General features: G+C 37.4%; 1 protein-coding gene across 2 annotated transcripts in view; it reads left to right on the forward strand.

Annotated features, from left to right (window-relative positions):
* Positions 1-1853: 1853 nt before the first annotated feature.
* Positions 1854-25848, forward strand: part of creb3l3b (cAMP responsive element binding protein 3-like 3b) — a 44999-nt gene continuing 21004 nt past the window's right edge. Inside the window, exons 1-4 of one of the 2 annotated variants that reach the window (XM_056271642.1) lie at positions 1854-1988; positions 12305-12409; positions 13649-13904; positions 20277-20398. In XM_056271642.1, the coding sequence (XP_056127617.1) occupies positions 1947-1988; positions 12305-12409; positions 13649-13904; positions 20277-20398 (525 nt within the window). In that variant the 5' untranslated portion in view covers positions 1854-1946. The remainder of the gene's footprint in view (positions 1989-12304; positions 12410-13648; positions 13905-20276; positions 20399-25848) is intronic. The other variant, XM_056271643.1, reaches the window with a different exon arrangement.

Raw genomic sequence — 25848 nt, forward strand, 5'->3', positions numbered from 1 at the left:
AAAATAAGTTAGGTAACTTTCAACTTTAATAAGTTATACAAGATTGAACTAATTTTTAAAAGTCAGTTTAATGTAATTTAAGTTGAAATGACTTACACATCCAAGTTGATTGTAATTAAAAATATAAGGCAGCAACTTTTTCTTTTTATAGAGTAACATCATTTCACTAATCATATCATGTGAACAAGTATTCAGATCACTCTATCATTCTGACTGGATTATAAGAGCGGGCTGATGGCCTGAAAGAACCATTTACTGGATCATCAAGAACTTCCAGGAGAGGTTCAACAGCAGTAAATAAGTTTTCAGGACTTTCCTCCAGAGTCAACTACAGAATCGTGTCAGCACCAGTGCAGAGCTTGCCAAAAACACTCCCATGGATGCAAGAACAACTTCTCCCAAAGAACCAGGAGGAATTGGTGATGATCTGTGCATTTTCCAGCATTATGGAACATCATCTCACAAGGTAAGAGTGATAATGAAGTGGCTCACAAATCAGTACATTGAAATTTTGGATCCATGGGATCTTAATCCCATAGAACCTGTGGTCAATCCTCAAAAGGAGAGTGGACAAGCAGAAGTCCACAAATTGTGATCAACTCCGGACACTAATAAGGCAAAAAGTGATCTCCATCATTCAGGATTTGTCCCAGAAGCTGATATGCCAGAGCGAATTGCATGGTTTTGAAGAAGAAGGGGCAATATTGACTCTGTGAATGCAGTATATTGAATGTTTTTGCTAATAAAAGCCTTTACGTATGAAATGCTTCTCATTGTTTTTCAGTATACCATAAAATAACCTTTGTGAAACAAACTTTATGTCAAAGATCTCAACAATGTCTCAGACTAATTTGCCAAGATACCAAAGCCTCATTCAAAAGTGAAAGATCTCCAAAAGAACTCAATACTTCTCGAATACTCGATCCACATTCATTTTATAGCTCTTTGCCCTCACTGGAAGTCAACTATTAACCCATTGGGATCTATTTTTATCTAGATTTTCAGAGAAACATATGTGACAAAGTTGACACTCAAAACATAACTTAAGTCTCTTGAGCTGTGAAAGAGAAAGCTCAATAAAAAGAAATAAAATCTTCCTCTGGGATTACACACTCAAGAAAAGGTTATATATGGAACATTAAAGGAATAGTTCACCCAAAAATAAAATTTACAAACCCTCGTGTTGTTTCCAAACCTGTATGAGTTTCTTTCTTCTATTGAACACAAAATAAGATATTTTGAAGAATGTTGGTAATCAAACAGTTGACGGTATAGCCATTGACTTCCATAGTATTTTTTTTTCCCAACTGGAAGTTAATGGTTACCGTCAACTGTTTGATTACCAACATACCCATAATGGGATTTAGATTAGTTGTAATGAATTTTGTTTTAATTCATTTATATTATATACTGTATATATATATATATATATATATATATATATATATATTTATTTATTTAAATTTTATGAATTAAACAGTTCATCATATACTTCAACAATAGTTCAAACAAAAAGGACATATGATATTATGCAATAATTTAAGACATTTCTCCTCATATAGAACCTTTTTGGCATAAAGCGTATTTTAAAATGGAGTCAAGAACCCTAGTTCTATATAGAAACCCACTGAACCTTTTAGTGGATGTTTCCACTCAATTTACATTTCATTTAGACAATGATGTCATCCTCTCCTGTTATCGTGTTTATTTCATTTGATGAGATCATCATCCTCTCCTCACTGAAACAGAATGTAGATCCTGTCAGTCAAAGCCATGTAAACATTAACAATCCAATTGAATCATAGGCTCATTATCTGGAGTTTATCTGGAGTTTCAACTTTGTCCTAGAACAGGGAACTCATCCAGGAACACAACTGTGAGAGGACAGCACCACACTGACATACTGCATTTTTCTCTCTGGATTTTAATCTTCTGTTTTCTTGTACATGGATTCTAGTGCCTGGAACATGGCATTTCTCTCAGACAAGGTGAAGTATTGCATTCCCATTGCTTTTTACTGGGATTTTCATTGTTTGGGATGGGGTCGTTCTCAGGTAACAGTGCCATTTTTATGCTTGATAAAAAAAACAAATCTGAACCGGCCCACCTCAGGCCCAGTACCACCTGTAACCGCCATGACACCTTAACTGGGTGCGTCCTACAATATATTATATGCCTAAAATTCCTAAATTTGGAAAAATAAACAAGTATATACCAACAGTACTGTATACACGTACCAGTCAAAAGTTTGGAATAATTTAGATTTTTTGAAAGAAGTCTTCTATGTTCACCTTATGCTCTTACAATCTAAAAAATGCTGGGTTATTTTTAAACCCAAATGCTGGGTTGAGCATTTTGACTATATTGCTGGATTATTTTCTCCGTTATCAGCTGACAATAACCCAGCATTTGGGTTTGTTTCAGAAACTTTGACCTAGCGCTTACATATATGCTGTAAAAAATACAGTAAAAATGTAATTTTTTCCTGTGATCTGTTTTTTTCATTATCATTATTCCAGTCTTCAGTGTCACGTGATCCTTCAGAAATCATTCTAAAATACCCTTAGAAGAGACTAAAAGAGACTTCTTTTAAAAACATTACATTACTCACAATAAAAAATTATTCCAAACGTTTGACGGGTAGACTGTTATAAATAGTTTACAGTAGGATATATGATATAGTATATATTATATAATATTTATTTAAATAGGCTTTTTTACAAAAAAAAAGCCTATTTACTTGCCTATTGTCAAATTTACTTTATAAAAGAGCCAGATTTCTAACTTTCATTTATGGGGATAACATGGATAATTTTAAATGATGTAATGTAAGATTTTTGCCCATTTTTTTTGTGGAAAATGCAGTTAAAAAAAAAAAAAAAAACTCACTTTAGATGGCCATAGACCTCCACTATAAGCTATTTGCTATGTGATTAACCAAACTATATATCTTTTCACAAGTTTTTCCAGTTGGATTCATATCTAAATATTATAAAATCACAATTATAACACACACAAAAAAAACTTTTTGTCAAAGTTTAGCATTTTTTTTATTATCATTATCATTATCATTATCATTATCATTATCATTATTCCAGTCTTCAGTGTCACGTGATCCTTCAGAAATCATTCTAAAATGCCTTTAGAAGAGACTAAAAGAGTCTTCTTTTAAAAACATTACATTACTCACAATAAAAAATGATTCCAAACGTTTGACGGGTAGACTGTTATAAATAGTTTACAGTAGGATATATGATATATATGAATGGGGACATGCTAAATGTTTGATGATCCAATAAAAAACATTTATAATCTTTGTTCTCCTTTTAAAAAAAAAATTTATTACACACTAAACAGAGCTATGGCACTGCTTTTTGAGAATAACCCAAATAATGTGGTTGAGCTTGATGATCTGAAGATGAATAACCCAGAGAAAAATGATTGTCTAGGAAGAATTTGATTTAACCCTCTGATTATCTTCATTTGTGTCTACAGTCATTATCTTTGGGGTCTCCAGGGACCCCAGACAATAACATTTAATTTTGTAACAGAATAATATATAATTTTTTTTACAAATGTAATTTTAGTCTGTTTATTATTTTTTTTACTCAACATTTGTGCAGTTTTAGGAGGATCTTTGATATCTTTTAAATTTCTATAAATAAATAAATAAATATTTTTTTTTAAATAGGCTTTTTTACAAAAAAAAAGCCTATTTACTTGCCTATTGTCAAATTTACTTTATAAAAGAGCCAGATTTCTAACTTTCATTTATGGGGATAACATGGATCATTTTAAATGATGTAATGTAAGATTTTTGCCCATTTTTTTTGGAAAATGCAGTAAAAAAAAAAAAAAAAACTCACTTTAACCACTAGATGGCCATAGACCTCCACTATAAGCTATTTGCTATGTGATTAACCAAACTATATATCTTTTCACAAGTTTTTCCAGTTGGATTCATATCTAAATATTATAAAATCACAATTATAACACACAAAAAAAACCTTTTTGTCAAAGTTTAGGATTTTTTGTACAGACAAAAGTTTTTCAATAATGTTACATTATGATTAGAATCAAACCTGAACAAGACTCCAAATGTTGGAGTCTTTAGATTTTATAATTTATTTCAATCATCTGTTTTTAATATAATTCTACAATTTTAAATTCTACAATTTTACTAACTGTAACAGAACAAAAAATTACAGAAATGAACAGTTATATTACATATTGAGTAAAAATACATGACATGAACATCAAAATGCAATGAACTGAACAGCAATAAAAAATGAGCAAATAAAGCAGTAAAAAAATAAAATTTAGTTAAAAAAACTGAACGGAGAAAAAATCGAACAACTACGAACAATAATTGGTGGTCATCACATACAGTCTCGTTTACAGTGCACTGCAGGCGTTTATGCGTCAGTGCACTGCAGGCAGTATGCATTGTATAGCCTTACAAATGTATTACTGTGTGTGTGTGTGTGTATGTGTGTGTGTGTGTGTGTGTGTGTGTGTGCATTGTGGATTTTTTTTTTGCATTGTTGGAAGTGTGCCACTTTATTTCTGTCTATGTGATCTGCGTTGTTTCTTCGTTGTTTCTGATTTTGATGATGAATTTTGTATGTTCACTATGCGGGGTCTCCAGGGACCCCGAAGATAACAAGTGTCGGCATTTTTTTCACGCTAACATAAAAACAGATATCATTCCAAATTATAATTTTTTTGTTAGATCTAGACAGTGTTAAGAGGCGTAGAAGTTTTCATACCATTTGGACAAAGAGAACATTTTTTTTAAAATTCACCAAAAGTCATTTGCGGGTCAAAAAGACCCCGAAGATAACCAGAGGGTTAAAATTTTTTTTTGAGTTCTCTGGCAGATCTTGGCAAATCTGAGACATTATTGAGATTATAGAGAGAAACATCTGAGAAAACTAGAGCAAACTTGCTCTCCATTTATATCTCACCAATCCAGAACAAAATAGCGTCCTGCCATTTTGAGGTTTTATTGAACCAGTGTATTTGCTGTGCTTGAAAGCTTGTGGAAATGACAATTATACAAACCCTGAGGATAATTATCTTTTCCTAATTAGTCTAGTAACTCATCGGCGTGCACGTAAACAAGAATAAAACCCAAGGCTCCTCTCAGAGTTTTTCCATTAACAACAAGATGAGGCAGAGAAAGTTCAACAACTCTACTCAGACTAAAATGTCGTAATTACTCACACGCACTCATCCGTGAGAGATGTTTGCTCTGTGAGTGTTACTTTGCCATCTCTAATCTTGATTTAGTACAGCAATCAGTTTCTATAAAACCTCCCAAATGAAACTGGAAGTTAAAGTTAGCTCTTTTGCATGTTTAGCTTTCTTTTGTTTGATGACAAAATGCAAATCAACCCATCTGGCTTTGAGTCTCACTTCACAAACATCCTTGAAACCGCCAGCTATGTGAAACGGCGCTTTAGAGGTTGGTTCAGGTATGCCGTGGTTTTGTGTGACTCTGATTAGCACAAGCCATACAAAACTTTGCTCAGATGAGATAAGCTTATCTTCACTGCTAAACTGCATGAACAGGAGCGATATAGGTTGCGGGCTGCTGAAGAATCCTGTCAATGAAACACAAATAACCTAAAGGTTGAGAGAACATGCCCGTCTGGGATGAAAACTAAGCTGAGGTTTAAAGATCCCAAGAGTTTGGTATTCGTTGGAGAAATTGATCTGTTTTGGTATTAGATACCCACTGCCACCTTCTCATTCTAAGCACGAGCTATCAAAGTGTTCAGTGTGGCTTTTTCATACCAAATGAAACCTTTCCTTTTGGAAATCCGTCAATAAGACACAGCCGTCCATGCAAGGACAAAGGGAAGTTTAATTGCTCTTTTATCAGTAAACTATTTCTACTTTGGTAATTTTTTCAAGTATCTGTATTTTATCAGAGTGTTTTTATTTTGGGAAACTTACGTTTACTTCACGTCAATCCCATGTCAAAAAAAGGGTTTGAAAACAGCCAATGATCAGGGCCGATTACATCCTGTCAATCAAAAGTGGGCGGATAAACGTGTTCAGACTGCGACAATAACACATTAACAGGTAAAAAATAATGATGTCCGATTCATTCTTTCCAATGAACCTGTTGAATTGGTTCACAAACAACACTGCAAATACCAATCTACACCAATCTTTCTTATGCTGACTCTGACTAGTGCTGGCTGGAATAAATAGCTATTTGGTTCATTGATCATTACTCGGTCAGTACTTTTTACTTTAAATAGGCTACTTAATAAGTACATTTAAAAATCAAGTACTTTTAAGTAAAACTTATTACAGCCCGGAAAGTACTGCGTAATTAAAGCGATTTTACAGTGTAACCTTCGGTAATTATAGTGTACCTATAACTAGTTACAATGTAAGTATAATGGAACAATATGTAAAGTTTGGGGAATAAAGGGGTAACAACCAGGAGAACTAAAAAATTATTTATACTGTAAGTATTATAGAACTAAGGGGTATATGATTATTATGATATAACAATCTTACATTTGGTAGCAATTTAGTGAGAACATGCACTGCATACCTTTTTGAAATAATGGTGAACCAATACTGTATAGCCTTTTTAAAAATTACAGGGTACATATCTATGCATTCATAAAGTAATCTTTTTAACAAAAATGCACCGAAAACAAAAACTATTGCAACTTTTGCTTAAAAATTGGGTTCCATGTAGTTACTGGGTAAGTGTGACATTGCGGGCTGTTAATTAAAGTGGTGCTTGTTACCCTTGTTCCATGTAGTTGAAGGGTAAGTACAATAAAAATGCATACACACAATCTTATATCACTGACTTGGAAACCTTTATTTATTATACAAGCACTACTTACCCTGTAACCACATCAAACAAGATATATTTCCCAGTATTTAAAAAAAACTGCAATAGTCGTAGCTTTTCTTGCCTTGAAACGTTAGCCCAACTTAAACATCTGCACTTTTGCTATAAAAAAATTAAAAATAAATAAATTGTATAAATGCATAGATATGTACCCTGCATTTTTAAAAAGCCTATACAGTATGTATTGGTACACAATTATTACAAAAAGGTACGCAGTGCATGTTCTCACTAAATTGCTACCAAATGTGTTATATCATAATAGTAGAATAAGTACCCCTTAGTTCTTACAGTATAAATATTGTTTTAATTCTCCTGGTTGTTACCCCTTTATTCCCCAAACTTTACATATTGTTCCCTTATACTTACATGAAAGTACTTTAAAGGTACACTATAATTACAGAAAGTTACACTGTAAATTCCTCTTAATTACCCAGTACTTTCCGGGCTGTAATCTAAAGCATTACCGTAATATGTTAATAGGGTATATATCTGTACTTTTACTCAAGTAGGCTACTTGATTTGTGACATTTGTCCACCACTGTCTTTTATAGCTCAGGAAACTTCTCATTTATGTTTCAATATCAACTTTATTTTTTAAGTAAAGTGGCATTAAGGCACTGTTGAATTCTCTACTGAAATTTTAAATAAGAGATATGTTTTCTACAGGAGAAAAATCAGAGACTACAGTCTTTGGGCCAGATTTACTAAACAGGGCAGATTAGCGTAAGAGCGCAATTCTATAAAAGCGAGTGGAAAGTTCAGCGTGACAAGTTCATACTGACGACAAGCAAATTAAAGAACACAGACGCAACCGGATCATTTAATGACCAACGCAATCTAACAAGAGCAGCGCAAATTAGTGTCTCGTTTAACCCTCCGGGGTACTTCATTTTAGACTCACACTCAGGACCTTCGGGTCAAAAATGACCCGGAGGGCGGCATTAAGATACATTTTATTTGAGTAAAATCAATATAGTAATACAGCAGCCGCACACTCAAAACACTGTGCAAGATCAATAAGTGCATTGAGTAAAATCAATTAAATATATTTTTGTTCAATAATATCTTTTCTTTTCTTTTTTGGTGTTTTGAGATAATTTTATGATTTATAATTAATATTTATGCAATAATTAAGACCCATTTTTTCCCATTGAATATAATAGAACATTTATATATATATATATAATTAAAAAAAAAATTGTATTAAAGCTGTATTTCATTTTAGAGTTAAGTCTAGGCCTCATGAAAGCAATTTTTGAAACGAGATCGGAGCCATCTGGTGGACACACTGAGCATTTTTCTCACGCAATAGCACATTTTTACCACTAGTGGATTTACAGCTCTCTGTAGAAACCTATGGTAGAAACACTCGTGATTTTTTTCACATATTGTTTAATTTTTTTCAGGTTGTTGATTTGAATATATAATAACAGATTCTCAAAGACTATTTTTGTCATTTTTGTAAATGTAAAAAAAAAAATTTTTTTGGTTGGTTTAAATGGTAATTTGAAGTGGCAGTTTTACTTTATAATACAGTCAAACCTGAACATTGCATTATAAAGAGAACAAATGGAAAACATTTTGTCACCCATTGTTTTAAGAGATTCACCCCTTCACTGTTGTGTGCTTCTTTTCTGCATCCTGGCTGTTTTGTAGATTGTATGCACAAAAAAACTCTGTATTTTCACATTTTTGCCAATTTCCCATTCATTTCCTATGGGGGTCATTTTTGACCCGAAGGTCCTGAGTGTGACTGTTTTTTTTATGAACACTTAGACTTTTCAAATCCTGTCCCCAATTTTTTTGGGTGTTCATATACCAAGTACCAAAACAGTCACCAAGTTTCGGACCATTCCGATGAAGCTACAATTTGTAACATTTTTTTTAAAAACGCTTCGGGACATTTTTGTTCCGAAGTACCCCAGAGGGTTAAGACATGATTTTTTTGGGGGGTGGTAAATAATGACACAAATACCAGTAAATTGATGAGAGAGAACCGTAAAGCAAAAAATAACCCTGTCCATGCCTTATTGACACTAATATTTCACTGTGTGTCTGATTAAATGTAGCTTTTTAACACCAAAAGAGGGTTTGCGCTGGCGCAAGCTGTTAGTAAATCTAGCCCCTTATTTGATCTCCATTCAGTTTCATTGCTGTCTAGAAATATTACAAATATGACATATTGCTCAAATTGTTTGGTCTTGGCAACATTTGATTTCATATTGAACGTTTTGACTGTAGTTTTAGATACCATCATGCACACTTTGAAACATTGCTATTGGAACCTCATCGTTGAGATAAATATTACTGCTGCATGTTTTTCAGAAGATAAAGCAAAGGTCTCGATTTTATCTCCAACAAATCTAATTGTTGTCTGCAAAAAGCAATTGAGATCAAATGAATAGATCTCATTAATGATTTTCCTTCCCGAAGGCATTCATCAATTCATTGAGGACTTTGGTCTACCAAGATAGAAAGAGTACTGTGAGAAACTGTCGCTAGAAATCCCCTTAGCAAAGCTACATATTTGTCTTATTTTCCAGTACAAACATCTAAACATTCGGAAATCAAGAGATAATTACTTGAGAATCAAAATATTTTCGGAAAAGTTTTTTTTTTAAGCATAAATTCATTTAATGTACATACATTTTTAAGTAACATATCTTAAGTAGCCTAATTTTCCTTCTCAAGTAAATGTATCTTATTTAAGAATGTTTAGATATTTGTACGGGAAAACAAGACAAAAATACACAGCCAGGAAGAAAATCTTTTTTTGCAGTCTAACAACGTAATTTAATTCTGCACAGATGGCTAATCAACTAAACAATCTTAAACAGAAAACCAATAAAACAGTGACTCAAAGCCAATCTTTTCTGTCTCAACCCAGTGTGTGTGTGTGCTTCTGAATCAGACTAACTGCTCAGGTATCGACTTTGCTTTCTCTTAACTCCTGGTTGTTGAGAGCATGATATTCTTTTTCTTTTGTATTTCTCTTCTTTTCGGAGTTAGCAGACTTCGACATGTCAGATGTAAAGCACGGTCTAGGTCACGAGTTTTTGAGTCCTCCTCGTGCTCATTATATCAGGTGCATGGCCTGGTCACATGGATTCATTCATTTTGTCATATTTTCCTGACACATTTGATGCTATCCCGTTGCTTTATGCTGTAACCAGGCTTGTTTCTGTCGGCGGTGTCACAAATAGCCAGCTGTGCTTCAAATGTCATCTTCTTTACACTAACTACAGGTGTTCTCTGTGCTCCAGCACTAACAATGACACTGAAGACTTTCAAATGAATACTTAATACTGCCCAACGGACATGGTTAAACTTTAATGGCCGGAGCAGCTTCCTGCCTCACTCTTTAATAAATTGTGGAGGGAAGTTTTACATTCAGGACCCCAGACATGCAAAAGTAATGAAGACAGTTTCTGAGGAAGATCTGATGGTCACCGCCATGTTGCTGGGTGGTTTCTAGAAGAATGCATACTATTCTAAGACAAAAAAGTCTCTATGATATATTTCTTCCAAGGACAACCCCAGTAATCTCACGAGTCTTTCTCAACAAAGTCTCAAACTGTGCTCAGATTTGCTAAAGACTATGGATTTGTCATTAATCCGGATAGGCTATACATTTGACGTTACATTTTGCCTTTCCGTCCACACTGAGATAGTGTTTTTTTCCTGTGAGAACTGAGCTTGGAGAATAAAAAATTGGGTGTGTTTTTGCTTTTTTATATTTGTATTCAATTAATGAAGATGCTGTAAATTGAATCACTAAATATTTAGTTGTTATTGTACAATATATGGTATTTTTTATGTGCAATTTACCATTAATACATCGCGTCTGGCATGTTTTCTCACTGAGGCGACCTCTCGAGTTTCCTACTCGAAACTACAACTTTGTAGTGACATTCGACATGACTTGAACGCACTAAAAGACAGAACGCCACTGCTTTTGTCAACAGTACATATGTGTATTACATGCTTAAAACTCAGAAAGCTGTCTTTTTTTCACCTGGTTCAGATGTTTAGATTAGCCTGATCAGCTGATAAGTGCCCAAAACCCCTTTAACACTAGAACAGCCACGGCGGTCATTTTGACCGTTTTGAATTTTATATCTGCAATAACTTTGTTGAAAAAATAAATAAAATCCTGCTGGTACCTGACTTTTCCTAAAAGTGTCTGTATTTTCATTTAAAATGTTTTTAATATAAATTACACATAAGGCAAAAAAAAAATGAACATATTTACCTATTTCGGCCATAGACGGTCATATTGACCGCACTGAATTTCGCGGTATTCTTTTGTTACATTTCTCGCGGTTGACCGTGTCTATTAGGAAATAATCAGAAGATTCAATTGCAAAATGACATATATGTTTATTGAGAGCTGGTCAGATGCTGGGAGAGTTAAGTTGTGTAAATGTCCGGTATGAAGCCCTTGCGGCAGCACAGGGACGCTGGAGTGAGTGCTGAACCAGGAGTGCTGAACACGGATGACACACGGAAAACGGATACAGGCAGGGAACAAGCACGCAGGAAAAATCCACAACGATCTGACAAAGACTAGGCGACAACAGTAACACTAAAAAGGGTCGAATGCTGATCAGTTGCAGCTGGCGCGTTGATCAGAGCGGGCGTGCTGATGATCAGCTGCAATGATCAGCGGCCACGCACACACGCACGCACGCACACACACACACACACACACACACACACACACACAACAAGACGAGAAAGGAGACAGCGAATTCATAAACCGTGACATTGTCTCTCTCACTGTCAAAAGAATATCTAAATAAGATACTTTTAGTTGTTATCATCTTGTTCTGAGTTATGTTGAATGGATATGGAAATAGCGCTATCTGTTGTGAATATGCGATAAGGGCTACTGATATTATTATTTATAAATGTATAATTAAACTTTTTTAAATGTACAGTTTGGTGTTGTTTTGTTTTTAAAAGATATCCTAAGACAATAAATGCATTAATCTCTCAATTGGGTATTTATCATTAAAGATATAGAGATTGCAATCTAACGGTCAAAATGACCGCTTGTGGCAGTTCTAGTAGTTATGGAATTCTGGCACTTCTAGTGTTAAAACCAGCAAACCAGATTAGCATGGCCAGTTAAAACAAGCAAACCACATTTTTAGGTTTAGATATAGTCAGCCAGCTTTTCTCTAAACCTGACCAGTTGATATCTGCCCAAAATCCCTTTAAAACCAGATCAGCTTGGACAGATAAAATGCCATTGGTGGATCTCATGTGAGTGACAGGTTGCTCCGCCCTTAACATGTCATCAGAGAACAGAAGAGATGTTGCTGCAATAGTGAGGGGAAGGTTCATGGTGATTTTATTGTGTGAAAGGACATTGACTTACATTTGTTTTTCTCCCATCTTTCCTCCATATCTCAGGGTTATTCCGGGATTGAACTCCTAGACCTGCTCCTCGAGCCCCATAAGGTCTCTCATATGGAGAGCAATGGTGACCTCCCTGCGTGGTCAATCACAGATCAAAGCGTGAGTGAAATGCCTTTTGATATTTGTGAGTTTATCTGCTCAATCACAAGACACCCATCCTACTGAGAGGAGCATACCGAGAACATTTAATTTTTTAGTTAATTTAATAAATGAGGCACCCTGAAAGTCTTCTTGTAAACACAGTGACAGCTCATGACATGTCTGACCCAGATCTCTCTGTCAACTTCTGTGTGTGTTTGTATCTGATATGGAACTGTTGTGTATTATTCTAAAACCCATAGGGAACTGTTGAGAAGATTTATTATGCTCACCATGGCTCCATTTATTTGATCAAAAATACAGTGAAAACAGTAATATTGTGTTTTCTATCGTAATATATTTTAAAATGTAATTTATTCCTGTGATCAAAGCTGAATCTTCAGCATCATTACTCCAGTCTTCAGTGTCACATGATCCTCCAGAAATCATTCTAGTATGCTGATTTGCTATTTAGGAAAGCATTGCATGCTTTAATTTCCCTTGAAACATGCTGCTACATGAGGGACATTGATGGATGTCATAGCTGGTTGGGTTCATTTGATTAAAGATGCCATTAGTACATACTAACAAGGGCGCAAAGCAATACTGGAGACAGGAAGAAAACATGCTACTGTTGAGCAATGAACAATTCAAGACAAACTAGGACTTATTAACTGATCGAAAATTTAACATTTGCTTATGACTAAGAATAAGCTTATTTAGCAAGATGACAACATGCACCTACTGTAAAATAACCACATTTTTGTTGGACAAAATTTGGCAATATTTGCATCAAAATATATATTACAAATGGCTATATTTTATATAGTACATTATAATTATTTTGTGTGTTACATATGTTGTGTAAATAAAGATGTATTTTAGTAAAACGTAATTCTACATTATTATTGGAATTGATGGTTCCATGAGAACCCTTTTACGTCCATAGAACTTTTCCATTCCACAAATGGTTCATTATAGAGGGAAAAAGGTATTTGGATTTTTTTTTAAATGTTCTTCACTCCCCCCTTTCTTCTTTAAGAACTGGGGAACCAAAAATAGTTATTGAAAACCCGCTTTATTTTTTTGTAGGAGAAATTTAACTCCAGCATGTTAAAGCAAATGTAACCCTGAGATAATGTACTTTAGAGACACAGATGACCCATCTGCAATGTGTGTGTATCATGGTTGTGCATGTGTGTTTCTGCTATGACACAGATGTGTGTATATTCTCTGTGTTTTGTGTGTGTATCCCTGCAGAGTCAGTGTCATGCTGAAGGTGTTGTTGATAGCTTCCTGGACTCCCTGCTGTCAGAGCCCTGCTCTCCTCTCTGGGTCCCTTCACCCTGTGACAGTGGCATCAGTGACGACACCCCGTCAGACCACCTGGACAGCCCCCCACCACCCCCCACCAGCCCGCTCTTCGACTCCATCTTCCTCCCTCAGCATCCTCATCTTCTTCCTCAGCCGGCCGCTCACGGCACAAACACAGAGCCGGATATCTCCATTGATCTGGGTGAGATTTCATTTTTCAAACAGCAGTCCCACCAGAATCGTTTTTTTTATTAACAACAACAATCATTATGTCAATACACATTTAAAGAGTACAGTTAGGGTGACTACACACTGCATCAGAGATGCAATAAATTAGAGATGCACCGATGTAAAAACAAGTATTTTCCATTATCTATATTATGATTATATCCTGTCAATCAACAGGGGGCTGAAAAATGTGTTCAGACTGCAACTCATAGCGTGTGCGAAGAAAATCTCTCGAGTTGAATTTAGGACAAGTTAACGCGACAATAACGCATTAACAGTTAAAAAATAGTGATGTCCGATTCATTCTTTCCAATTAACCTGTTTTATTGGTTCACAAATAACACTGCAAATATGGACCCATCTTTCTTATTAGTGCTGGTTGGAAGAAATAGATATGGTTCATTGATCAGTGGCCTACTTTTTACATTTAATACAAAATAAGTAAGTACATTTAAAAATCAAGCACTTTTGTACTTTTAAGTAAAACTTAAAATAAGTAGGCTATACTATTTGAATAGGGTATCTGTACTTTTACTCAAGTACTTCATTCGTGACATTCGTCCACCACTGTCTTTTATAGCTCAGGAAACATCAACTTTGTCTCAGATTTTTGTTTGTTTGTTTCTTTAAGTAAAGTGGCATTCAGACATTGTTGAAATCTCTACTGGAACTAAAACAACAATAACACATTAACGGTTAAAAAATAGCAACGTTAAAGCAGGCTATACATGGATTTCTTGGCAACGTCATCACTGCTTGCGCACGCAACCGGGAGGCAAAAAAGACGTGTTTCAGTAGCATGTCTGTAACGTAAACACGCGTAAGGTAACTTATATAAAAGCAAATTCTAGCTGTCCAGTAGATGCTGCACTGCTAACATTGGCTATTACATTACTAGCCGGACATGATAATTCATACATATATCACAGTAACACTGCAAAATTAAAGACAGACAAACAGATCCAACTAAAATCACGTTTTATTGAGTCTGCAGTTTTATACAAATAAATCAAACAATAAGGAGAGCTTCAATACTTAAGGTTGTTGCAGTAGCGGACCAGCTCACCAATCGGGCTTTCTGCCTCTGGTATGTATGCACACGCACCCTGTAATGTTTGTAGGAAAGCCCGTTCTCATCCCAAGGTGTCATCGATACCCCTTTTCCACCAACGCATTTTGAGAGCCGGTTCGGAGCCGGTGCCTGCGCGCGAACCAGTTCTTTGTGTTTCGACAGCCAAAGAACCGGTTCTCGGCCAGGAAAACTGGTTCCAAAGCGGCACCAACTCTTTGCTGGACTAGAACCGTTCTTTTACCACGTCATGCTTACGTCGGGGGCTGGGGGCGGATTTAGATAACATATTTTCTGACATAATATAGGATCGCAAAGCCAGGAGAAACATTTGCAGAAACACGATGTAGTCCGCCATTGTAATTGTTGTGCTTGAAGTTGGCGCAAGCGTTTCTAGTTTTTTTAATTTATTTTTTTATTGAAAACGTAATGTAAGCAAAGGAGAAAACAGTCACAATATAGAACAAATAAATGGAAAGAAAAAAAAAGACACAAGACAGGAGTACATAACTAATCAGAAAAGATTACATATCAAAGGAAAAGATTAAAATACTTACATATTTCAATTGTTTTTAAAGCCTTCTTGGTTCACGAGTTAGAGATAATCCCAAAGTAATGTTGTACTTGCAAGCGTTTCTAGCTAAGATGTATGGCGACGTACACAGTGACGTAATGACGTCGTTCGCTGGGCGCTCTAGTCAGTGGATAAACAAACAGGTTCTGAGAAGGTTCGCAAGTTGAACCAACTCCGAACCAACTTTGAACCAGCACCAGTTCCGAACCAGTTCGTTTTTGGTGGAAAAGGGGTAATACTGACGCTTTTGCCAAAGCGTCTATATCCAACGCACATGGCACCCTTTAGCGTCAATATGAGACGCAGATATATGGCGCCTCCTAGTGGTCTACCCCAGACCTAAACCTACCCATAACCGAAGCGTGTTATATTGACAATAAAGGGTGCCATGTGCGTCGGATGTAGATGCTTTGGCAAAAGCGTCACTATATGACGCCTTGGGATGAGAATGCGTTGGTATTTGACAGTATGAATTGCCTGTAGTTCAAGCCAGGTTGCCAGATCCACAGTTTTCCCCTTTGTGCTTTGTTACTTAAAGGGGTCATATAATGCCATTTTTGTACAAGCTAATATGATTCTTTAGGGTCTAAATTAAAAGTTTGTAATATACTTTAATTAAAAATTCTCATTAGTATTGTAAGAAAACACTTATTTTACCTGGTCAAAAACAGCTCTGTTTTCAGCACGCCGTTTCAGTGCATATGACTTTAAATGATCATGAGCTTTGCTGACTCCGCCCCTCTGTTCTATGCGTACACCAGAGCTCTGGCGTACACCATTTGTAACTCAATAACCATAACGCGTTGTTCAGTATAAACGTGGGATTATGAATTATATTGAGAACGTCATACTACATAGAAAACATGCCGTAATGTACCCTGAGTGTAAACCTTAGACGCATTCATTGTGAAGCGTGCAGCTAGCGATTTGCAAAGATTAATATATAAATATAAAGTTTAATAAAACGTTACACTCACTTCCGTTCTTCTGGAGATTCAGCAGAAACACGAATATCTGGTACCGATCCATTTTTCATGAGCAGCAGCTTAGCAAATCCAGCTTTATACTGATCCTCGTCTATAAAGCAGTCTGGTGAGAAATGATTCGCGCAAACATGAACGCATTGACGTTGCTCGTGGGGAATATTCTCTTCGAAAACAAACACAGCCACTGCGTCTTCAGCGGTTCGGATTTAGGAACATTAAAATGACTCCTGTGTTCGTTATTACACCCAAGAACAGAACACCACAATCGCTTAGACGCCATTCTGCTCATAGACAGTGCTCCAGCATATCAACAATGACCGCGCCGGTCCGCGCAGACTATGATTGACAGCTCTCTCATGGAGCTGATCTCACCCGCGAGGGCGGGTCTGTGTTGAGACGCTCCTGTCAATCAACAATCGTGGGAGGGGCTTCCGAGCGTGTGACGTCACACGGTCGAACGGCTCGATTTGAGGCAGGGGAAAACATATAAGGAGATTAAAACAAAACCACTGGATGGATTTTTATCATTATATGATGGTTGTGTACAGACACTGCCAACACACATTTCAGTACAATCAACTTGTAAAAGTGCATGCACCATTATATGACCCCTTTAAAAACAAGTAAACTCAAATAACCGCAAAGAGCTTTGTGCTTTGTTACTTAAAAACAAGTTAACAAGACTTGTAAACAAGTCTCAGCTTTGAAATTCTGTCCATTTGATCATTTTATGCATGAATATCAGAAGTTGAAAGATACAGTACAACTAACTGAAATGAATCGCGTCTCATATAATCGCTTAATCAGTGTTTCAACCATGGAAAGATGGGAATCATTTAATGTTGCATTTACCTCAGGAAAGTTACCAATGTTCACAGGTCGTTAGTTAGCTATTAAAAACACTAGAGAGGAGCTTATTTACTGGTAATTATATACTGTATGCTTAAATAAATTTGTCATGAAGACAAGTGTTTATGAAATCTACAGTGCAAGCGAGTTGCCTAGGCTACAAACATTTCAGATTTGATTTGAGATCAAGAAATCAACTCAACTACATATTTGTTTTTGTTAACATGATCACAGGGTTTTTATTGTTCAGTACTATTCTCTGAGTAGACCATATTGATGCTCATTTGCTGTGATACAGCAGCAGGACAGACAAACAATTGTTGATCAATTTGATTTGCCTGGGATTTATGCATCCTGATTAGCTGATATTGACCTACTACAAATGTTTGAGTGAATTACAAATAACAAATTTCTGTAAGGCTTACATAACCATCAGAACACACAACAGACTTCCAAAGCTTTCAGAGTTCAAAGCCTGAGTAAATGTAGTGAAGAATCAACCCTTAATACGGTTATAACTCTGAGCAGCTTGTGATCTTCCTGAGGAAGCAGACCATAATAACAGACACATTTTACTTACTGCTGCTAAATGTGTTTTTAAAATGTCTTTCTGTACTACAATCACATTACAAACAAGATTAACTTTTTTTTGACTTGGGCCAGTAAGCAACCACCTATCAACCACTCACAACACCCTATCAACCATCCAGAACAGCAGCAACCCCAGAAATGTGACAAGAACGGCTCAGAACACCTTAGCAACTAATAGCCATGCCCTAGCAACCACTCAGCAACACCCATAGAAACCATCTAAAACAACAGCAACCACTCAGAAATGTGCTAACAACCTCTGAGAACACCTTAGCATCAGCATAGTAATGGCCTAGGCATCATCTGGAAATGTGATAAACACTCAGAATACCTTAACAACTGCATAGCAACGCTTAGGCAGCCACTTAAATAGGGTAACGACCCCTTGGAACCCATTAGTGCCAACAACCATCATAACACCTTGGCAACTGCACCAGTGGCGCCTCCAGAAATTTTTCATAGGGGTGGCCAGATGGGGCCACTTAAAATCTTGGGGTGGCACACCAAAACTATAAACCATAATTTCAGAATTTTATTCTGTTGTAGTAAACCGGCCTGTAGGAAACTATCAGAAAGACTTAAGGAAACTCCTACTGATATACTTTGGTTTATTGTGTTATATTTAATGTTAGCTTACTAATGATATTAGTAGGGCCCTACTAATATATATTATATATAATGATATATATTATGTATATATATATATATATATAAGGGCCCTCGCCCCACGGCAAATTTCCAGATACTTACATAATTGTGATGAATTTAATCCTTTTTAAGTTATTATTTTGCAGTGTACGATTACAGTTAACACCTTTAAATATTACATAAATGTACTATGAATTTTTAATAAACTTAATGAGTGTATAAATCAGCAGCAAAAAGTAATTCTTGAAAAAATTTGCACAGTAATTTTATAAAATCTAAATATGTTAATAAAAACAAATTACTATTAGTTCTCTTATAAAATTCAATCAGGCAATCATACATTTCACAATTTTATAATTATATATTACGGTAATGTCAAGAATTCAGAAGTGCATATATAACCTACACTACAAATAAATAATATACAATTAAATTATGCTTATTTTAAATGCATTGAGCAGGCAAGGTATAACAAAATATATTGGCTTTTAATAATATTTCAGTGCTCAAACCCATGATAACATGAAAAACAGAGCGCACACAGCGTGTATGCGCATCGCGGGTGCAGAATGATGTGCTCAAAGCAACATGGTGACTCTATGTGTGCAGCGCTGCGCTGCATAAGTGCGTATTTAAAAGTTCACGTCACAAAGCGAAGAAATGTCGAGCGCACAAATCCTAGAGCGATTTGTTCCTTTGTTTCAGTTTTATATTCCAGTTATTGTGCGTTTGATGTCGATTCATAGTCCCTGTGATGTGTGTGTGATGATCTAGCAAGCACACGGTAGTGAGTCGTTTAAAAACAACAACAAACTCCAACAAAATAAAGTAATTTTATGCAAATCTACAGCCTTTTATCTACAGATCATGCATTATAATGTGAATATATCATATTGGAGAGAGTTTTACCGTGCATCCAAGAGGCGCGCGCGCTGTTTGAATATGAATGGAAAAGTGATTGACAGCCGCAGAGAAGGGAAAAGGAGTTTCCATATACTTTAATGATGTAAATAGACTTCTGTCCCTCATATTAAGCTATGGAATGACTTCAGATGACTTTGTCACCCAAACTGACGTTTAAAAAAAAGCGGGAGGCGCGCTGTTTGTATCCCTGCTTGTCAAAACGTGGCAAAGACACATCAAAAAGCTGCTGTCACAGAATACTGTAACCATTTGGCACTTAAAAAGCACGTCACGACACATAATGCCCTGTCTTCTTTTACTAAAGAATAATTTTGACTTATTTATGAAATGCATAACTGATGCTACTAAATTTTATTCTGGCCATTGGGGTGGCCAGTGGTGGCCGTGGCCACCCCTGACCACCCCCTGGTGGCGCCATTGAACTGCACAGCAATGGCCTAGCAACCACCTATAAATGTGATAAACATGAGAACACCTTAGTAACAGCCTAGCAACAACCTAGTGGTAAACTCTCAGAACAACCTAACTATTTGCCAACATCCTAAAAACCACCTAAACTCTATCTACCATGCAATGTAATAACAACCTAACTCTGAGAAAAAAGAAAGGATATTTTTTGTCTGTTTGTCTTCGGACAGTGTGAAGTAAATGCATTCTGTGATGTTAAACATCTCCTGTCTGTCTGTGTGTGTGTTGTGCGTGCAGCAGATTGGGAGTCCTGTCTGTTCACTGACGGTCTGACAGACTCTCACTGCACGAGAACTCAACCAACCCCCGTTTACCAGCTCACTGTGAAAGACCTGCTGCTCTCCAACATCGGAGAACCGGTGAGTACCGACAGAACATGAACAGAACCCATGTTGTGTATGTGACTAAACAGTCCTGTTGTGACATTCAGTGTGACGCATACAGTGACATCCACATATTAGCAACCAGGAGAGGAGAGAGAGAGAGTAGAATAGAGATGTCAGATTTCATACTAGAAAACAGGACATGTGGAGGAACTTGAGAAGATATACATGACAGAGAAAGAGAGAAACACACAATAGCTCTAAAACCAAGCAAGTTACTTAGACAACATTATACGGTTGGACATAAGTCCTCCAACACCCTTGGCCCGGACGTGGCGGAGCGTCCGGAGCCAGGCCTTTATCCGTTGAATTCTTGAGAACCGGGTCTAGGCTGGGTCCCATATGTATTCTTCCACGGCTGCTCCTAAACGGAAGCCTGTGTCTTTCCCCTGGGCTAAGTCACCCAGTATTTCATATGCAGTACAACCTTCGAGTTAGTCCATATGTATATCTCCACATAACTCCTTCGGGGAAGAATGTGGGTTCCGCAGCGTTCTACTTCCTAACAGAAAGGGCACGCTTTCCCAGTGTTATCCAATAATCTCACTGTATGGGTTATCACGGAACAACAGTGACAGATACACTCTGTGTAAACCTTCTATCGTCCCTCCAGTGCAAGAAGGGGCAAGCAGCTTGTAAGGGCGCAGGATGGGGTCAGCAGCTGTGGCGCTTTGGTAGGGATTCCTATTCATCGACGTACGTCGAGAGTGACCGACTGATAGGGAACTTAAGGAGGGAATGGAGACGTACGTCCCGTCGCCACATCTGCTGTCCAGCTCATCGGTTCGGCTCCTCAGCAAAACACTGAAGTGCAATCGCCAACATGACATCATGACTTTGCGTAAACATACACGCCACTTTCAAGTCAAGTGTCGTGTTATCTATACGCATTTTGAGCTATCCGCGTGTATGTCCACGCCGAAACGAACCGTCATCTTTTGTGTGTATGTCTACGCCGTTAAACGTCCGAGTGATTCCGCGTGTATGTGTACGCCGTTAAATGTCCGAGCGAAACGAAGCAAAATTCATATCTACATCTGTGGAGCAATATTTTTTTTCCTAGGATGGTAGGGGAAGACTCATAAATAGTATTAACCCCAGTGACGGGTAGGTTTAGGGACGGGGTTGGGGTAGGTCATATATTTATATATATACAGTAATGTAACGTTAAGTCAACGGCGTTGATAAACACGCTGAAAAGCAATTATGCGTGTTGATAGCACACCAAAAATGGAAATACGAATTGGCGTGTCATACATACGCCATTTCATGAGATCAGTCTGCAATCGCACCTGCTGCTCATTATATACCCGTGCAGCGTGGCAGAGCAGCTGTTGCAAATGATTGCACGCTGCCAAATTCAGACTGCACGATTTTCAAAATAATCGGGTCACAGTTGTTTTCACACTGCATGACTATCTGGGGTAACATTCAGTTGCTGCTGTGTTCACACTGCACGATGGATCGGCGACAGGAGGTTTCACACTGCATGACTTTACAAAAGAAAGAATCGCCGACAACTTCTGCCTGGTCCGCAAACTACGTTTCACAACCAAACAAACGCGAGAAGTGATAGGAAATAACGGAAGATCACGCGTGCGTGAGACCGGAGTTCTCGCGCGACACTGAATTTGTTATTAAAAATGATAGCCTACAAATTGTCTGTGCACTGATTTGTAGCGAAAATGGAAAAAAATAATAAACAGTTTATGCAGGAAATGGTTGGGAAGACGAGGGGAGCAAGGACTGTGTTTTGCAAAGAGAGGTGGGGTAAATAAATAATTTTGCAAATGTCCTGCTGTTGCTGCTGGTCATGCAAATGTTTGTGCTTTTGTTTCTGTTTGATATAATTGTAAATATAGGCCTATCTATTAAAATACTGATATTCTGGACTATAACTCCTTCTCCTCCTCCCTGTATCTTGCTCTCTCATTGGCTGTCGGTCATCGCCGATGTAGTTTTCAGTCAGAACACATTCACACAGCAGGATTGTGAATCGTCGACAGGTCCAGATATTTAGCATGCCAAATATCTCACGGTCGTCGGCGATTCTCTCAGATCGCGTCTTTGCTCATTCACACTGCGTGATTGACACTCGCGTGAACGAGCACCGATTTGCCTGTGATTTCGGGCATTTGTCGGCGATATCTCAAAACCTGTCGGCGAGCCAAAATCGGGGCTAAAATCGTGCAGTCTGAACTCGGCATAACGCCAATGTGCAGGGGCGTAGAATTTAGTAGGGACGCTAGGGACGTGTCCCTACCAATATCCAGTGACACTGATATATCCCAGCAATAATTTCGATCAAAACTTAAAATATATTTATATATTGTTGTCCCCGTCCCCACCAATTTCAAAATCAAACCTATGCCACTGCCAATGTGCATTGGCTCGTTTAGTTTCACTCAAAGCAGATTGGCCTCTCTAGCGAGATTCCTATTCGTTGGTCACGACGTACGCCTCCGTTCCCTCCTTCAGGGAACAGGGTTACCATATGTAACCGAGAAGTTTTTCCCCCCAAAGACTGCTTCTTCGCCTGTGTTTTGATTAGGAGATTCTGTACTCTTTCAGCAGATGCGTAATAGCTCCCCCTACCGTATAACAGTGAAAACACGGAAAGCCGGAAAATTCCTTCAATGGGCCAATTTCACAAGAATCAGAAATTACGTCACGCTGTGTAAAGTTAGTTCCGCTACGGGTTTGCGGCTATCACATAATATGCCCTTTGCTCAAATACTGCTGCTTACCTTTTCTGTTTTGTCAGTTTTCCAAGTTGCTGCTAATCTGCAAAGAAATTAATTTGGAGCTTATACGGCCACTCAGACCGTGCTCAAATTAACCGGCGGGTGATTTTAATTCACTGGCTGTCGTGTCACAGAAATATGTACTTATTTATATAAAAAATTCAGTACGTACACAGGTATACATTCACACGTGTACTGTATATACATATATATATATTAGGGGTGGGGTGTAACGGTACACAAAAATCACGGTTCGGTACGTACCTCGGTTTTAAAGTCACGGTTCGGAACGTTTTCTATACAGCAAAAAGTAAGAAATGCCTTTTTTTTTTTAAATAAGTGTGAGTTTTCCTACATCTTGAAACTTTCAGGTTTATAAATGGGGGTCATCTTTGAAGGATGAACAAAATGTTTTGGTCATCACATTAAAAATAACATTTAAATATATAAAGAGTTCAGATGCAAAAGCCATTTGAAATTTTCTTCTAGAATGATCATTTTTATCAAGCTTGTATATTTAAGTGCAGTAATTTCACTTAAATGGCAATGAAGATTACCTATTAATTGTCATTTGAGTGAAATTACTGAACTTAAATATACAAGCTTCATAAAAATGATCATTCTAGAAGAAAATTTCAAATGGCACTTAGAGGCTTTTGCATCTGAACTCTTCAAATATTTATTTATATAATATTTGAGTTTTGAAGTGCTGGAAAAAGATGTGTGAAGTAGCCTACTTGAATGGATTTCACTATTCCAGCCAAACTGGTTACAGCTATATTAAATCCACGGTGGATGTTGCTGGTCTGTGGACGTAAAGTATTACTAGTTCATTCACGGCACAATGTTTCTCCTGGTTTCCACGTCAGCGCTGTTTGATCTAATAGAGATCTACGGTTAATAACGGAGAAATGTGAATGCTTCCCACTAGATTTCGCAGCGATGTTATTACTTCAGTGGCGAATTCAAATGTTTTCTTTACTGGATCTCTTAGCGCTGTGTTGTAACAGTGTCGCTTGATCGAGATCGGCTCGCGCTGCACAGATGCTGCTGGTCCGAACTCATAAACGATCCGTGAAGTACATTATGAGTAGCGCAGTTTCGTTCCGCTTTCATTACGCTTGCCATTTGATGTTGCGCAACGTTGTGGTGGTCGGGGCAGCGCGAATTTTGTCGGCAGGAAAAATGGTCCAAGGAATCGTTCGGTTTGTATGCGTACCGAACCGGAAGCCTCGAACCGAAACGGTTCAATACGAATACATGTAGGCTATACCGTTACACCCCTAATATATATACACACACACACCTGAAAAAGTTTACCCAGCGTGGGCCATTCCGGAAGCCAAAAACCCAGATGTGTGAAATTGGCCTTTGGCGGGGAAGCTTTGTCTCATAAATGACGGAAAATCCTGTCAATGGCAGGGAAAGAGTTAAGAGTGCATTATTTAACAATGACCCCTTAGAAAGCAGCGGCCTGTGTAGACCGTAAACAGCTTAATAGTGTGCTTTGAACAGATAAAAGCATGTTGAGGGGCAATGTGTTCAATCAAACATAGCGTAAACAGCTCGTCCTGTGGCATACAGGTAATGACTTTGACCTGTAAACATTACTGGGCAACATAAAGCACAATAGAGAGCTGTTAGTGCTTTACACAGTGCTTTACCTCCACAGATGCAGTTTCGGTGTTTGGGTTGATGTGGCATTGGGTCTGATTTTATGCATTGTGATGCATGCTGGATCAAATCAAACAGATGAACAAATGTATCTGCAGCACTTCTGTTGTCATAATGCATTGCATTGATACTTGAGACTGAAAAGGCGGGAACAGGGTTATTTTTGCAGCTGACCTCATTGCATATGCATTTGTAGGAGTTTCCCTTTCAGACGCAAAATTTATGGGAGGAGAATATTTAAATTAATCATGCAAGGTGTTTTACTAAGGTTTGCGCTTGTCAATTGTCAATTACTAAGGTTTGCGCTTGTCAGTGTTTGCGCCATTATTTACCCCCCCCCCCCCCAAAAAAGCATGTCTTAAAGGGATAGTTCACTTTGAAATTAATTTTTGATATGTTTTAGCTTACCTCAAGGGCATCCAAGATGTAGGTGTCTTTGTTTCCACAGAAGTTTCAATTTTGATATTTTTAGGTCAAACCGTTCTTGTCTGTCAGTCATATAATGCAGGTCTATGGTCTCCACCTCAAAGAGCATGCACAGAGAAGTCCAAATTAAACATGATTTAATGACTCATAAATGTAAGTACACATTGATGGCCTAAGACACGAAACGAGCGGTTTGTGTGAGAAAACGAACAGTATTTATATAGTTTTTACCTTTTGTAATGCACAGACCGAAGCGCCCGCGCCCTCAGATCACTTGGACGTGGCTGTGTTTACAAGAGGTAAAAACGATATAAATAATGTTCAATGTGCCATCATCAATGTACACTTACATTTACGAGTCATTAAATCATGTTTAATTTGGACTTCTCTGTGCATGCTCTTTGAGGTGGTGACCATAGACCTGCATTATATGACTGACAGACAAGAACGGTTTGACCTAAAAGTATCAAAATTGAAACTTCTGTGGAAACAAAGACACCTACATCTTGGATGCCCTTGAGGTAAGCTAAAACATATCAAAAATTAATTTCAAAGTGAACTATCCCTTTAAAGCAGACGCTG

This window comes from Rhinichthys klamathensis, unplaced genomic scaffold (genome assembly GCF_029890125.1).
Source record: "Rhinichthys klamathensis goyatoka isolate OS25496 unplaced genomic scaffold, OSU_Roscu_1.1 h1tg000323l_1, whole genome shotgun sequence".
NCBI classification, from domain to species: domain Eukaryota; kingdom Metazoa; phylum Chordata; class Actinopteri; order Cypriniformes; family Leuciscidae; genus Rhinichthys; species Rhinichthys klamathensis.